This window comes from Protomyctophum parallelum (genome assembly GCF_964188405.1).
Source record: "Protomyctophum parallelum genome assembly, chromosome: 4".
NCBI lineage: Eukaryota > Metazoa > Chordata > Actinopteri > Myctophiformes > Myctophidae > Protomyctophum > Protomyctophum parallelum.
In genome coordinates this window covers 7517958-7531986 of record NC_139700.1, presented here as the reverse complement: position 1 = coordinate 7531986, position 14029 = coordinate 7517958, and the positions used below count along the sequence as shown (strand labels likewise).

The 14029-nt window shown below is 43.8% G+C and overlaps 1 protein-coding gene across 1 annotated transcript in view; it reads left to right on the top strand.

The window, feature by feature from the left end:
• The first annotated feature begins 1695 nt into the window (after positions 1–1695).
• Positions 1696–14029, top strand: part of LOC310858108 (polypeptide N-acetylgalactosaminyltransferase 18-like) — a 150046-nt gene continuing 137712 nt past the window's right edge. Inside the window, exon 1 of the mRNA XM_083764168.1 lies at positions 1696–1954. Within this exon, the coding sequence (XP_083620294.1) occupies positions 1714–1954 (241 nt within the window). The 5' untranslated portion in view covers positions 1696–1713. The remainder of the gene's footprint in view (positions 1955–14029) is intronic.

Genomic DNA, 14029 nt, shown 5'->3' with positions numbered 1-14029 from the left:
CACACACAGCCGGGCAAATGGTCAGCTGGGGAGTCAAGTCATGTCAACAGAGGGACAGATTGAGAGAGAGACAAGCAGTCAGACAGACAGAGAGGATGACAGACTATAAAGACAGGCAATCAGAAAGGATTGAGAGCAGCAAAGGGTAGAAAGCCTTAATATTTCACATCTAATGCATTATTCATACCCTTGGTGAGCCCGCTGTATCCGCTAGAGTGCTCATGGGTGAATGGGGAGTTTTTGATTTGGCTTTGCGTGTGCCTGCCTGCATTTGTGTATGTGTGTGTGTGTGTGTGTGTGTGTGTGTGTGTGTGCGAATGATTGGTGAACCACTGCATGAAAGACAAAGATGAAAGCAACAGCCCGGAGGCCCAGTCTGCAAGATCCATCTGTTCCTGACAGAACCTCTGACGTTATACTTATAGCGCTCAGGTATACCACCCCATGAGGTGCCCACTGGCGTGTGTGTGTGTGTGTGTGTGTGTGTGTGCGTGTCCACACAGGACACCCGGGGTTTTAATCCAGGTGTGTGCGTGTGCATGCAAGCACGCACACGCACACCCACCCACACACACACCCAAGAAATAATGGAGAGATGGAGGTGTGTGGGCATTGTTAAGTCAAATGCCAACAAACAGCAATCTAATGCCCTCAGACAGACCTGCTGTGCTAGCTGAATCTCAGTCACCCATTATATTTTGTTTGCCTTTTGTTTCAAATTTACAGAGATGCTATTAAAGCATGCTCGTGCTCGTGCGTGCACACAAACGTACTCAGATGTTTTACTTAAGTAAAAGTATCAATGCTGCAATATAGAAATACTCCATTACAAGTAAAAGTCTTAGAATTCAAAATGTAGGCCTACTTGAGTAAAAGTACAAAAGTATTGTAAGAATAATCAAAATCTACCAAAGTAACTAAAATTTTCAGATAAATGTAGTGTAGACAATACAAAAGTACCTCTGAGATGTGAGTAGAAGGAAAAGTATTACATTGAAAATACTCGAGTAAAGTAGGCCTACAAATACGAAATACCATTGACATTGTACTTAAATACAGCTACTTAATAAGTAAATGTTACTTTCCACCACTGCACACACACACACACACACACACACACACACACACACACACACACACACACACACACACACACACACACACACACACACACACCACTTTTTTTGCTTACATGCTTTCTACATACAACGACAACAACGTGGTCTTGGTGTGTGTAACGCCGGTGTGTCCATCGCAGTCGATGCGCTTCGGTTAAACATGACATGTCTCTCTCTCTCCTCCAGTCCTCCTCTCTCTCTCAAGCTGCACTCCTGCTGCGAGGTGGGCCGGCGGGGCGGGCGGTACGACGGAAGATAACCCGCCTCCTACGCTCCTATTGGGCTGTACAAAAGGCTGCTGCCACTGTTGAGTGTGCAGCCGCAGCTTCTGTTTTGAGTGCATTCCACACTCGCCGGGTGGGTGCGAAAGTGCAACTGCGCCTCGTTAGCACGGACGGAGCAAGCTCTGGGACTTTAGATTTCGGGAGCTTGACTTAATAGTTATGGCTAGATTTATCACTTTTCGGCACCGAATTGTGTGGTGAATCTAAACACAGGATAATTGTTGAACGGGATTTGGGTTCCTTCTTTGAGGGGCTTCGTTCACCTGCTGCCTGTGCCGTGCGCGTCGAGGACCCTATGGAGGGATGTCGCGATGCTGTGCACAAGGAGAACTAAAACTTTGGTGTCGACATGCGTGATCCTGAGCGGAATGACGAACATCGTCTGTCTACTTTATGTCGGCTGGATCACTAATTATGTGGCCAACGTGAGCCCCCGAGCTCCGGAGAGCGGAGATCACACGGAGAGAAAGTTTGAGGAGGACAGCAAAGAAACTCTGAAAATCATCGAAAGACTGGACCGACTGGAGAGCGTTGTCAATGAACACATTAAAGGTAGGTTGTTATGTTGTTGTTGTTTTTTTTAAATATATATTTGTGTTGGGTGATACCGTGATTTTGATTTGTCTTTGCGCACCTGACCCATTTGTAAGGTACAGCGGTTGCTGAATCTAAATTCGGAGAGCAGATTAGGACACGCACACACACACACACACACACACACACACACACACACACACACACACACACACACACACACACACACACACACACACACACACACACACACACACAATAAATAAGCCTATAGATCAGTGACTTGCCAGTTTCCAAAGTGTTCGATTTCCCCTATATTGTTATATGTAGGCTACAGTAACGACTAGCCTACATGTCTTCAATTAGCAGTTATTATATCAACATTTGCGAACATCAAGCCTAGATTAGCCTACATTTCTCTGGCCGCAATTTGCAACACGTTGATTTTTTCTACCCCCCATATTAAAACAAATCTAGTGTTGCAATTTAAATTGCGGCTAAACTTTCTCTTGAAACAGAGTCGATTGACTCGATTCTGACATCAGTGATGCAGGTGGTTTTTCTTTTGTCAACTACAGTGAACATGACTTAACTTTAGACCAATTGGATAATAGCTTTAGCTTCACACGGTCACATAATATAAGCTACCCTTTCATGTAATTCCAAATATTCAAAGCATCATTCACGCATCAGTGAGGCAACGCGCCAGAGAGGTTCAAGCTCTCATGTATTTGTGATTAGAGAATAGGGACTGTCACTGTCGTGAATTAATTCACATTTGCGTCGTAGGAAATGCATATTTGACTTGTCTACAGTTACTTCTGTCTGCTATATTTCTCGCTATAAAGCGTGACAGACAGGCAAAGAGAACTCAAATCCCTCGGGAGGAATCGGGGCCAAAAATGATGATCCGGGATTAATTCGGTGTTCGGATGCCTGATGACTTCATGGGCCATGTCATGTGTGAGCCATGCACTGTCTGATCCCAGATCAGTGCTGTTGTCTCTTGATCAGAGAGGTTGAATAATATTAATAATAATAATATTGTTCAGGAGAGTTTATGCACAGATGTAACCAGCACCTAATGAGCATAGGCCCCTATATAGTGACACGATGTGCTTTTTGCTGTAATGTATTGAAAAATGCAAGTCAGGTAGCCTAGTTCTGAACTGGGGGCTTTGTTTTGCGACAATATACTTATATATACCAGTAAGACGCCAAGAGGGCGACAAGTGACCTCTCCTTAAACGGCGAGGTCAGCCTGGGTGGTGGCAGACTGCTGGGCGAGGGCTGGCGCTTTGGGATGGGTGGTCAGATCTTCACATGGAATGAATTCTGTACTGGCCATTTATGGAGCATGTCTTGAGTGTACAGGGTTTGATGAGATCAGATCAATGGAGTTTGTATGGACGGGTATATCAGTCAAAAGGGAGACGTCGAAGAGGAAGGACGGATGGGGGAAGGATCAACATAATGGAATGTCAGAACAGGTCAGCTCCGTATATGGAGATCTAAGGGTTTGAGGTCAGATGTAGAGTTGCTGGCGCCGGCTCCATATATGCAGAGTCTTCTCCATGTATGGCTAAGTATCCAGGGTTTGATGAGTTCAGTGTCATATGTATATGCTCTTATATGTGGAGACGGCCATATATAGTGGCGTGACGTGTCACGAGGCGTGATCATATATGGAGCCTGGAGGCATGACACGATGCACTGACTGATGGGAAATGCAGGTTTTCATAGTAAGCGTGACTTGCGGTCGCAATAACACAACACGTCTTTTTCATTACACAACGTGTGTGGGTGTGTGTGTGTGTGTGACTGTGTGTGTGGTTAACCCTGTTTTAAGTAGTTTTTTCTTTTTTACTTTATTTATTTATTTTTACTTGGCTTACTGGTGAACATGCCACTTATTTTGCAGCGTTCGTGTGAATCTGTGGCAACAAAGGGCCTTTTTTTCTCTTTTGTATTCTTTACTGCTCACCTCCCGTTCTTCTGAACAGCCATGGTTTTACAGGGCAACGTGTCCCAAATGTTACCGGTGATGAACGTTTGCTATGTACCGGACGTCTTGACTCTTGTTTACATTCCTGGCATGAAGTGTGACCGCGACACTAAATTACTTGTCCACTCTAGAGTCTAGACTTTGCATGGAATTTAGCCAAAAGGCTCACAATTTGTCTCACTTTGTCCAGCATCTCTGAACTATTGTAATACATATCAGCCAGCGTTTTTTATGCAGTAAGTGCCAGCTGTTCCTAATGGTGTTCTGTATGTCATTCATTACGCTGGCATGGGTAAAAAAAAAACACCTGGTGGCATAGAAAACCTGTGATGATGTAATACCACTTCTTCTTATTATAGTACCCTTTTGTAATCTTGAAAGCGTTTCCGCCCACCCATCCGACCACCTTGGAAACAAGTGTTTCGTTATGCTTTAACATGTTATCCTGGGTTTAATTGTTGTGATTTTACTTCTGTATCTTTGACCCAAATTGAATCAAATCAAACCACTTAACATGGCAGGCTGTGCATGACGCTGTGCATTTTCAAAGCATGTTTATTTTATTGATCAATCAATTGATTGTTTTCTGTCTTGGATCAATGCATCAATCAATCGATCGATCAACGCATGCTTTTAAAGCAGTGTTTTTCAACCCTTTTCATATCAAGGAAAGATCATTATTTATTTGGCATTTGAGCTACGGACCACCATTTGATGTGATTTTAGCCTCTCAGACCCAAGTCTTATATTTTTGTTGCCGTTGGATAAGACTTTGTCCACAAATTGTGGCATAGGAGAGAACAGGCAAATGTTTTATCAAATTAACAATTCTGCATTCTCAAATTTTGTAGACTTAATGTTATCATTAAATTCTTATCGTTTCCCCAAATTACTTACCACGCCGTCCGCGGGCCGCGGCCCACAGGCTGGGAATCTCTGTGTTAGCCGGATGGTCTGCAGAGCTACACAGTGGTAGTAATGCAATCTGCTGCAAGAGAAGGGTTCAGGGGCTACACTGGGTGAGTCAATTTAGTCCCAGGAGCAGTTGGCTAGAGTACTCCTCCCATATACTCTGGTGTTCCCCCGGAGCTGCTGCCAGAGTACATTATAAAGCCATGGGCTGATGTGTTTATGCTCTGTCACTGAGACAAAGAAGGCAGGGGTTCAGACATTTGAGGATTGTAGAGATACAAAAATGTGTGTAGGCCTATGTAAATTTAAATAAAAGAAACATGCTTAAGTGTAATTTGCAATATTCTTGCGATCATGGACAATTCAGACAATATTTGTGATCATGAATTGCGCCATCCAGAGTGTGACTCGAGCCACGAGAGGCACCGCAAGTCGCCGTGCTTCAGCCGACTCAGCGCTGTTCGAGATCCGTCAATAAGGACAAAATCGGAACTCGCGTCGTCCGCCCTCGTCAACATGTGACCCCGTGGGTAGTACCCTGACCCCGGGGGGGTCACATGTTGACGTTTGGGTCAAATCTGTCCCTAAGCTGTCCTGTCACCCGTTTGCCACCATGGGAGTGAGAATGCGTGGACTGCCCTTAAATCAGACATCCCACTAGTCGGACCTGCGTGGGCCGGTTAAGACTCACCCGTGCTGCGTGTTAAAAATCACCCGCGGCTCCCAACATGCATGGCAGGTTACAACTAATCCGTGCTGCGGGTTAAACGTCACCAGTGGCTTCCTGTGAGGTCGTGGTTAGGGTTTGGGATAGTGTTAGTTCAGAATTATGGGAGGTCGGAATATTGTGACGTCGGAATAATGACGAGGGAATTACTCTCAGCCGACTGAAGGGCATGATGAGATTGTCATTCACAGCATGCCGTTGACATTTTTAAACATTTGACCCTGCTGTTGTAATTGTCAAGGTTTGTCTGATCAAGTGTCCATAAAATGAACCTATTGCCCTATTATTGTGCTGAATGGAAATATCCTAAAAACGGGGTTGTATTATAATCGGGGACTAGACTATTTGAATATGAAAGGATAATGAATAAACTAGCTTGTCTCTGTCAAAAGGTGGAGTTGTGGATAGATAACAGTCCGTGACCTATACATTTTTTTTTAACCCATTCTGACCTGAGATCAGATTCATACGAGGTTTCCACTGGACACACACTGGTCTGATTAACCCATTCTGGCCTGAGATCAGATTCTAAAAATGTCAGTCGTTCTTCGATTTTTCAAAAAATAGCAGACCTACAAGCTCGTATCGCGCCACTCGGTGGCGCGATATGAGCTTGTAGATCTGCTATTTTTCAATAGCTAAAGCATAACATGATGCTGACACCAAAATGGGTGCCCGTTCAGAATGGGTGAATGAACTACCAGCAGTCTGCATCGATTTGCGTCTTTCGATAGGTCGCCACTTTTGGTGTGACAGAGTAGTACAGGTTTGGTTCTGTAATCATTACTAAATTCACCGATCGCTGTCTGTCGGTGTGTCTGTCCTATTCCGGGTGTTGGGACGGCATCCGGGTCACCAGTGAAATGCATGTTGGGACGGACACAGATTAATACTGGGACACACTTTTCTGCGTAACAAACACACCCACACAGGGAAAACAACTCGGACAGGGCATGTTAACGTGAACACACGCACTGTTTCGACACCACACTGAACATCATTTGCTGTTCATATATTCAGAACGGGTAAGGACTAGTTATATTAATTGGTCACACTGACCATGTGACCAATTCAAAATGTAGTCGCACATGATAGATTTGTGGGCGACTCAAACAAGGCAGGCACACTGATAAAAGTGAGCTTCAGCCCTCTGTGAGACAGAGGCTTGCCGGAGCAAGGTGTCAGCCGTGCGAATGCATTCGGTGGGAATCAGACATTAATCTATTTCTAAATTGCACATAGTACTTGTCATTTTAACTAAATGAGACTATACCTAGGGTCAGTTTTAACATGTGATGTGTTGAATCACATTGTCTGCATCTAGAAATATCGATATGGAACTATTATTGTCAACGTTTAACCTATTCGTGATTTGCAGAAATGTTATGTTTTGTCTTTCGACCAGCCTGCAATAAACCCATTAGTCACCCGTCTCCACTGGAGATTAGTACATTTGTGTTTGTGTTTTGTGAACTTTCCCTTTAAGTAAGTAAGGAGAGATAAGAGGAGGCAGCTTTGTGTATGTATTGAGTGGCCGCTCTAGCTGGTGCTGTGTTACACTGCTGGCATGGGAGAGAGGCAGAGAGGCTCAGGTTTAAGATTGCTGGGAAGAAAATTTGAGCAGTCGGGTCAGGAAAACTTGCATCTTAACCATATTTTGCTTTATTGTTTATAGTTCATTTGCAGATTTTACACGAGCACCGGGCATGACGCGAGGAAACATTCATTCGAATAGTCGGCACAAGCCTTTCTCCACCACACGCAATCTTCTGCTTTGTACAGAAGTGATGTTTGTTTGTGTGTCGATTGTCGAAGCAAACAAAGATGCAAAGATGAAGTTTCTGGAAGATGATGCATGTTGACAGTTTCTGCAGAAGAGCATGTTGCATGGGGACAGAGATAGTTTACTTTGTGTGTGTGGGAGCGTGTATGTGTGTTTGTCCAGAGAGGAAGAGCGAGTTGCATGCCAGATGTAATAGGTCATCAAACATACATGATAGCAGTGTGAGCTCTAGTCGCACAGGCAGGTCTAGCCTTGCATGAAGAATGTCTCCCCTATACACCAGTAACGCCACACTTGACTAAGTACTGTCTGTCACCCGTAAGTTTAGCCTCCAACCTTACTGAGATACATACTGTAGGTGCATTGGCAACATTCCTCTAGTATGTCTTTACTATTTTTACAGATCATGTTTTTGTCTTCTCCCCTTTACGTACAATCTAAAAAGCCCAGTGATGTAAATAGGTTTTCAATGTAATGGGCCAGGGGTGTTTTTGTCTCCACCAGGCCGAAGGCATGGGGAGAGAGTATGTTTTGCACTCCGTCCGTCCGTGTGTCCGTCCGTCCGTGTGTCCGTGTGTCCGTGTGTCCGTCCGTGAACAGCTAATCTCGGCCACCGTTAACCCGGTCGATGCCAAATTTTGCACACACACTCCCTGGATGCCAACGATGAACCTCTGCCCCAAACTTTCCAGAACGGCCTGTTATAGCGCCACCAGGAGGCCGCTTTGTGCAAAACAAGTTTTTGCACAGTACACCTACAGATTTTGTCCAAACATCACGCAAATTGGTACACAGTCTCTCTAGAGCCATTCAACGAAACCGGTCTTTCACATTTCTCAGACTCCATCCTGATTGGTTAAGATTGGCTTCCAAAGTTCACAGGAATGCTCACTTTCAAACAAAATGCTGCAAATCATGAACACATCGCGTGATTTCCGTGAAATTGTGCACCCACATTCCCACTAGGCCGAGGACGAAATGCCACATGAACAATTTAAACTCAGCCTCAAGGTGGCGCTATAACTGGCCGAAAAGTGTTTTTACCTCTATCTGCACGGATCTGTGGATAACTTTGTATGCCAACTCCCTAGAGGCCAAGGAAAAACCTTTGCCTGGAATTTTTCACATCTGCTCTTTATAGCGCCACCAGGAGGCCGACATATGTAAAACACATTTTCTATTATTACTCCTTCAGATTTTATCCAAATTTCACGCAAATCGGTACACATGATCTCCATAGTCATGCCATGTCCTACATTCCTATCCTGGTGGAGACCTGTGCCCAGAAGGGCACTTTTTCTAGTTTTAGATGGGTCCCACCGTCCCAGGGAGTCCTACTGTACTTCAACGACGTTAGAGTACAGTACTGAGTACAGTATTGCATCCCAGGACCCCCGGGGGGGGGGGGTGACATGATTGCGTCCTTTCTCAATTTAGCGAGTCTAAGGATGCAGGTTATTTGCATCACTGAAAGCCCTGTAAGCGATTTAGATTTTTTTCGGAATAATACTAAATATTACAATACTAGCATTAAGAATATGAATTACCAGCAGGAAAGGGTGTGGCTTCACCAGCCCTCATTGTTAAGGTAAAAAGTATAGAGAGATGACACCCGGTAGGTAATTTGGAGCAGGTGCGATGATGACGAGGCATATACAATGTGGAAAGGAGAGACACCACTTGGTTGGTTCAGAGCATTTATTTATTTTAGTCTTGTGACCTTCCTCAGGCCAAGGTAAAAAGTAAAAAGGGAAGTTAGCAAATGGCCAGATCATTGCCAGTGATATGGGGAGATTACACATTAAACTTAAAGTGGCTGACAGTAACTGCACTCCCAGCAGTGAAGGTGTAGAGGAGAGGATGTGACCGCTCGATGATACTTCCCTCATTGTTCTGCACTTTCGGCCTCGTTGTTCCCTAAAGATGGAATAGTTATGGTGTGACACGGTCGATTCCAGCAGTGCAAATTTATTCAGATTAAAACGCGACGATTGTGACATTTTCACCTCCTATTATACACACCTATAAACCTTGGCAGCCGTCGTGTGCACATTTTCTATTGGCATTCACTTCAGTGGATCTCACCTTGAAGCATTTGTCTGGGGGACAAATGCTTTTATAGAGATTGCCACAGCCATATAGACATGCATACACGCATGCGCACACTTTAGATCAACAGTAATCTCTAATATTACATCATCATCATTTTTCGACCGCGGTCGAGATCATGGATTTCACAATGCCACGCCAGACTTTCCGATCCTCAGTTCCTGCTTACTGATGCATGTGTCCCTAGCGATGACATCAGGGAACGACAGTTTTCTACCTCTGGTCTGCTTTGAGGCAGGAAGTAGGGAAGATATAACCTCATTGTCAGCTCTGTAGCAGTGGCCGGCAAACTGTGTTCTTCTGGATCGGACTAGTGAAGAAACACGGGGAAGGTTGCCATATATTAGATTAGTCGATGGGTGGCTCTTCCAAGAAATATTTTGCGCTCTCATTAGAAGGCGGGTGTAAGTGCCATCCAACCGTTTATCTAATTTCTTTGAAAGTGTCCATGTCTCGGAGCCATAGAGTATAGAATCGGCTCAACGGTCATCCTAAATATTCTTACTAAGCTGGGATGACCAGATCTTATGCATGTCATTGCAGGCTGACCAGGCCATACCCGTCCTAGTTTGTAAGTCCTTTTGGGAAGAAGATGTATATGAACCCAAATACTTGTAGTCATCAATTAATATTACAGCTGCGCAGACAAAGAAGTCTGCTATGCGGCTCTCACATCTAGAGCTACGTCGCACTGCCGATGCGACCAGTAGGTCTGAGTCATAGTGACTCAGAGTACCTGTTGTACCCGCCTGTCTGTGTCCCTTTTGTGCCATATATTAATAGATGGAGATGTCCGTTTCTGTCTATCTGTATGTGTCCCTTTTATGCTCACATTTATATGGAGATCTCTGTATCTGTCGGTCCATATCCCTTTTATGCCCATACTGTATATTGGAATGGGCATATTGGTTGGATCGGCGGTTCTGGACAGCTGGCTATCCAAACTGTTCGCCGGCGGGCACCACCGCACTCACTCACTCACTCGAGTCCTTGCCGATGTTCGTGGCCTCGCACTGATTTTGTCTTGTCAGTGGCTCTTTAGCAGGAGATGCAAAGCAGATCAGAGCTCCCAGCTCCTGTGAGACCTGGCACGGGGGTTGTTAATTAAAGAGAGGGACTGTGTGTGTGTGTGTGTGTATACTGCGGTCAATAACGATTTCATCTCTCTCTCTCTCACACACACACACACACACACACACACACACACACACACACACACACACACACACACACACACACACACACACACACACCCCATACTGGACTCAACCTTCAGCATCAGGTTCTCCACAGTGGTTTGTGGGGTATGACCCGACACACACGTTCATTTTGGCGTGCAGTCACTGAACAGATTAACCCCCCCCCCCCCCCCCCCCCCCCCACACACACACACACACACACACACACACACACACACACACACACACATTCTGCAAATCACAAATGCGGGAAACGGAAAGGAAAGATATGTAACTATCTAGCCATGCATACAGTTGTATCATCCCATATTATGAGCAGTGTGCCTGCCCTGGGGCCTATTTCACGAAACTTGGATGAACTAATCCAGGATTTAGGCCAAAACCAGGCTTTTTCAATCCTGGTCTTTACAGCCTGGTTTATTCCGTTCCACTAAAGCCAAGTGAGGCTCAGAATTGGCGGATTTGGCGAGCCGGGATCAGCAAGCCTGGCTGAATAGACAGCCTGGCTTTTTGTCTCTAGACCCATTCTGTGGAACACAGATTTACTGATCCTTCTTCTTCATGGGGTATTATGGCAGTTTGCATCGTTAATAGTTGCATTACTGCCCCCTTCTGTATATCTCAGTATCTTCACTAATCTATTCAAGACTTACTCATACAAGGACTTAAGCTTCTAAAATAAATGCTGCTGCTGTAATTAAAGAGAGAACATACTCTCAATAGTGGATAGACTGAATTATTAACTACCCCAAAAATATAGTTTACATTTTACCACTACTATCTATTCTATATTGGAGAACTTGTACCCAACACATGGCAAGAAACCCAAAGCCACAACAGCTACGTCGCTATTGCAACACCCACAACACCATCTTACACACTACACCCACACACACTCACACGGCAGTGACGTCACACACTTACCTTCGCAGTGTTCGGGACCTATCTGTTACAAGTAAAATTCCAGAATTCAAGTATTGGTATCAAATTGTACGTTTTCAAATGTATACAAATCTTTTGAAAATAGCAGATCTACAAGCTCGATACGACGGATTTTGAGCTTGCTGATCGTCTATCTTCAAATGGCCGAAATGTGGTTAATGTATGGTTAATGTATGTTTTGTAATAATATTAAAAAAAAGTAAGTAATTAGTAACTCAAGTTTTCAAATAAATGAGTACAATATTTGCATCCGAGATGTGAAGCAGAATGCAAATTGGAAATAATTCAGTGAAGTAAAAGTACCTAAAAATGTTACCTAAATACTTGTGTACTTGATGTACTTAGTTACTTTCCACCACTGCGTGGAGATGTGCATAAGCCTGCAGGCTTGTTTGCCACCATCGTCGCATGTCATCTTTTTGCAAGAGGCATCTCTCTCTCTCTCTCTCACGTCACGAGGCAGCCAGGCAGTTTGAAGAGGCCTGTTCGTATTTCACACACAATCTGTCCAACATGGAATCTAACACTTAGTCAAGCTGTCACTGTCACTCATTTGGCTCCTCAGTCCAATGCAGCAGTGGTTCTTAAGAGAGGGCGTTCTGGGACCCCGAGGGGTCCTCGAGGTGGTTCCAGGTCCCTAGCAAAAGTTGTTAATAATAGCATTACAATAACTTTAATCGGCAAGTTTTTTTTTTTTTCAATTTACTTTTTATTGAATTTTAATCAGACAAACATGAAAATGAAACGACTGACAATTGACAATACAGACAATACAAAACAAGACAATATACATACAATACACACAAGGGGGAAAAACTGCCTCTCTTCTCTATTGATGATCATACATACAAGTACCTCAAACAGGTGTATCTGCTTCTACAGGTTAAACAAATTAATTTGAACAAAATCAGGTCTCATTGTCGAGATATGAGCAATCCATCTAAACCAGTTATCTGTGAAGACTTCAACCTGGCCTCTAAAGCTGAATGTAATTCTTTCCATAATAAATATACCATAGATTAAATCAATCCATTCATTTATAGTTGGTATAACATTTGTAAGCCACTTTTTTGTTAAGGCTTTTTTGGATGCCACCAGCAATACCCTCATTAGATACTGATCCTGCTTTGCAAAGTGAAGTCCTCCCAGATCTGCAAGATACATGGTTTTAAAATCAAAAGGAATTCGGCAAGTATTTTATAGACACTGAATCTTGCTTACTGTAAATCACTCTGGATTAACACAATCCATCCCAGCCCTCTAGTGGAAAAAGTGGCGCCAGTGCAAGAAGAAGTGCTCCCTGACTAACCACGTGGTGTGTAGCCCAAGGGGCCAGTGAGGCTTTCCAACGTTGAAGCACGGGGCCCTAGTGGTAAGATGAAGGACTGCAGGCGGACCCGTGGATTCATGACGAGGAAACCCAGTGCAGCTGGGCTTTAACATTGAGCGCTCTGTTGCACTTCCGCATTGGACCACCACAATTTGTGGAAATGCGCCCAAAAAGGCGGAAATAGACGGTCCTTCCGGGTGCTTCAAAACGCCACTGAGCAACCTCCACTGACATGAATAGCGGAGGGGGCGGAGCTTCGCGCCAGATCAGTCTCTATCCTTTTAATACTCTATGTGTAGCCCCCATGTTATTGTGGTTGTTGTTGCTCATGCAGCATGGTCGAGTGCGTCCACCAAGGTCACTACAGCACTGTCACATCACATTACCTTGATAACGCCATTTGTTTTGTTTATTTATTTTTATTAAGTGGAGTGTTTAATGTTCACTCCCTGTTTTTATAAGCAAAACAATCATGTCATAGGATAAACTACACACAATGCTGAATGAATCACCAGAGAGCTACAGCACAATTATGTATAATGTATGTTACAATTGACAATTTAGGCATTTAGCAGACGCTCTTAATCCAGAGCGATTTACATTTAAGCAAGAACAAAAAGCATGGCTGTATGTAGTATGTAAGTATGTTACTAATTGACCATGAATTGTAATCTATTGCCTCTCAAGCAAAGTAAAGCAACGCAGGTGTAAGGAAAGTGTGCATAAAGGATCGAAAAGGTCTACAAGAGGGGCCCTCATGAATGCACTTGCTGATTTTGTATGCAGACATTAACCCTCTAAGACCCGCATTAATTTCTACTTGCAAAAAATTGATTTCAACCTTACTACTACTTTGTACTACTAGGACTAAGACAAAAAAATATGTTAAAAAAAATAAAATTTGATGAAAAATTTATAATAATTATATAATAAACTATCAGTAAGAGAAAGGTGCCCATGATTTGCAGCAATGCACACTTTATTGTAACAGAATCCCGAAGCACATTCAATTATTCATGGCTGGAAAATGTTACACAAAGCATTGTAGGATTTGACAAGAGGGTCAGAAAACACTCAATCTGGAGT